The sequence below is a fragment of the Camelina sativa genome, chromosome 19 (genome assembly GCF_000633955.1).
Source record: "Camelina sativa cultivar DH55 chromosome 19, Cs, whole genome shotgun sequence".
Lineage (NCBI taxonomy): Eukaryota > Viridiplantae > Streptophyta > Magnoliopsida > Brassicales > Brassicaceae > Camelina > Camelina sativa.
Window position 1 is genome coordinate 109,123 of NC_025703.1, and position 1,379 is coordinate 110,501.

Consider the following 1,379-nt stretch of genomic DNA (forward strand, 5'->3'; position numbering starts at 1 on the left):
GAATACCTCCGATCAAATTTCTTCCTATCAGGACTCTGTGGAGGAGGATTATTATTATAAGGCTGTGATGGATACCCCTCTTGACTATACGTATAAGGCTGTGATGGATACCCCTCTTGACTATACGTATAAGGCTGCTGAAAATGATGGCCAAAACTGGGAGCAGGAGGAGGAGCAGGAGCAGGAGAAGGAGCGGGAGAATTATAAGTGGGTGGAGGAGGGTAGTTGTAGCTACCAGGGCCAGATTGAGTGTAACTTTGATGAGAAGCCCATGATGATGAAGATGGAGATGGCGACTCTTCTTTCGAATTCCCTCCTCCCATCAAAAACTTTTGCTTTTTTTTTTTTTTNTTGTTTTCAAATAAATAAAAAGATCAAAGACGACGACCTCCTACCTGCAACATGTACAATAAAAAAAAAAGATTCGGATGTTAGAATCAAACTTATCCTCTTGGGAAACAACAAAGGGAGAACACAGAATCGATGCAACATGCAAAATACCTATATCGCTGGCTATAGAAAAAACTTGAAACTTTCTTGTGGTTTCCTTAAATCTTAAGGGGATGGGGGAGGGCAGGGGGCAATTATAAAGGTGGAATATTCACGATACTAATGAAACAGGTGTAATAAGGCGGCTCCTCTGAGTTTTGAAGTCTTAATTCTTAAGAAGGAGAAGAAGAAGAAGAAGAGGAAGAAGATTCAATCACGTTACCTACATCACCGACTTGAGCCGTTACGCTGTAATTATAAAAGAAGAGTAATATAGATTTTGTTTTTTCCTTTTTTTTTCTGAAACTATTAGATAAGAACAACAACAACTGTAGATTTTCCCATTAAAAAAAAAAAAACAAGATTGAGAGAACTTAGCCCTTTAGGGTGTGGGTTTTAATTAAACAAAAGTAAAGACCCAGAAAAATCTGAGGCGTTTTAATTACTAAGTAGTAGTAGAGTAGATTTATATTCGGAACATATTAAATCAAATATGCGCAAATAAGAAAACACACAAGAAGACCAAAAGTGTAGACTGGATTCATTCATTCATTCACCCAACCAAAAGAAAGATTTTAGTTACTATCTATCTAAAGATTATTAAAAAGATTTTTTTTTTAAAAAAAAAAACAAACCTTTATGCGTGAGAGAGAGAACAGAGAAGTCGACGAAGAAGAGCAATCTGACAACAACACAAGTGTTTTGTGAGGAGAAGAAGATAAAAGTGATTCTTCTTTCTTTGTTGTTGTTGGTTGGGCATGTCAGAAGAAAAGGAAGGGAAGGGATCTTCCGATGGCGGATTCAATAATCCCAGATTTTGCCTTATTAGTTCTTTTTGTTTGTTCAGAAAGTAGCAATCTGACCTTTTTTTTTTTTTTTTTTTTTTTTTT

At 36.1% G+C, this 1,379-nt stretch overlaps 1 protein-coding gene across 1 annotated transcript in view; it reads right to left on the reverse strand.

Annotated features, from left to right (window-relative positions):
• Positions 1–1,370, reverse strand: part of LOC104763726 (E3 ubiquitin-protein ligase RGLG1-like) — a gene marked incomplete in the record, with an annotated part of 3,807 nt that extends 2,437 nt beyond the window's left edge. The window contains 3 exon segments of the mRNA XM_010487085.2: positions 1–395; positions 502–738; positions 1,125–1,370. Coding sequence (XP_010485387.1) covers positions 1–323 — 323 coding nt within the window.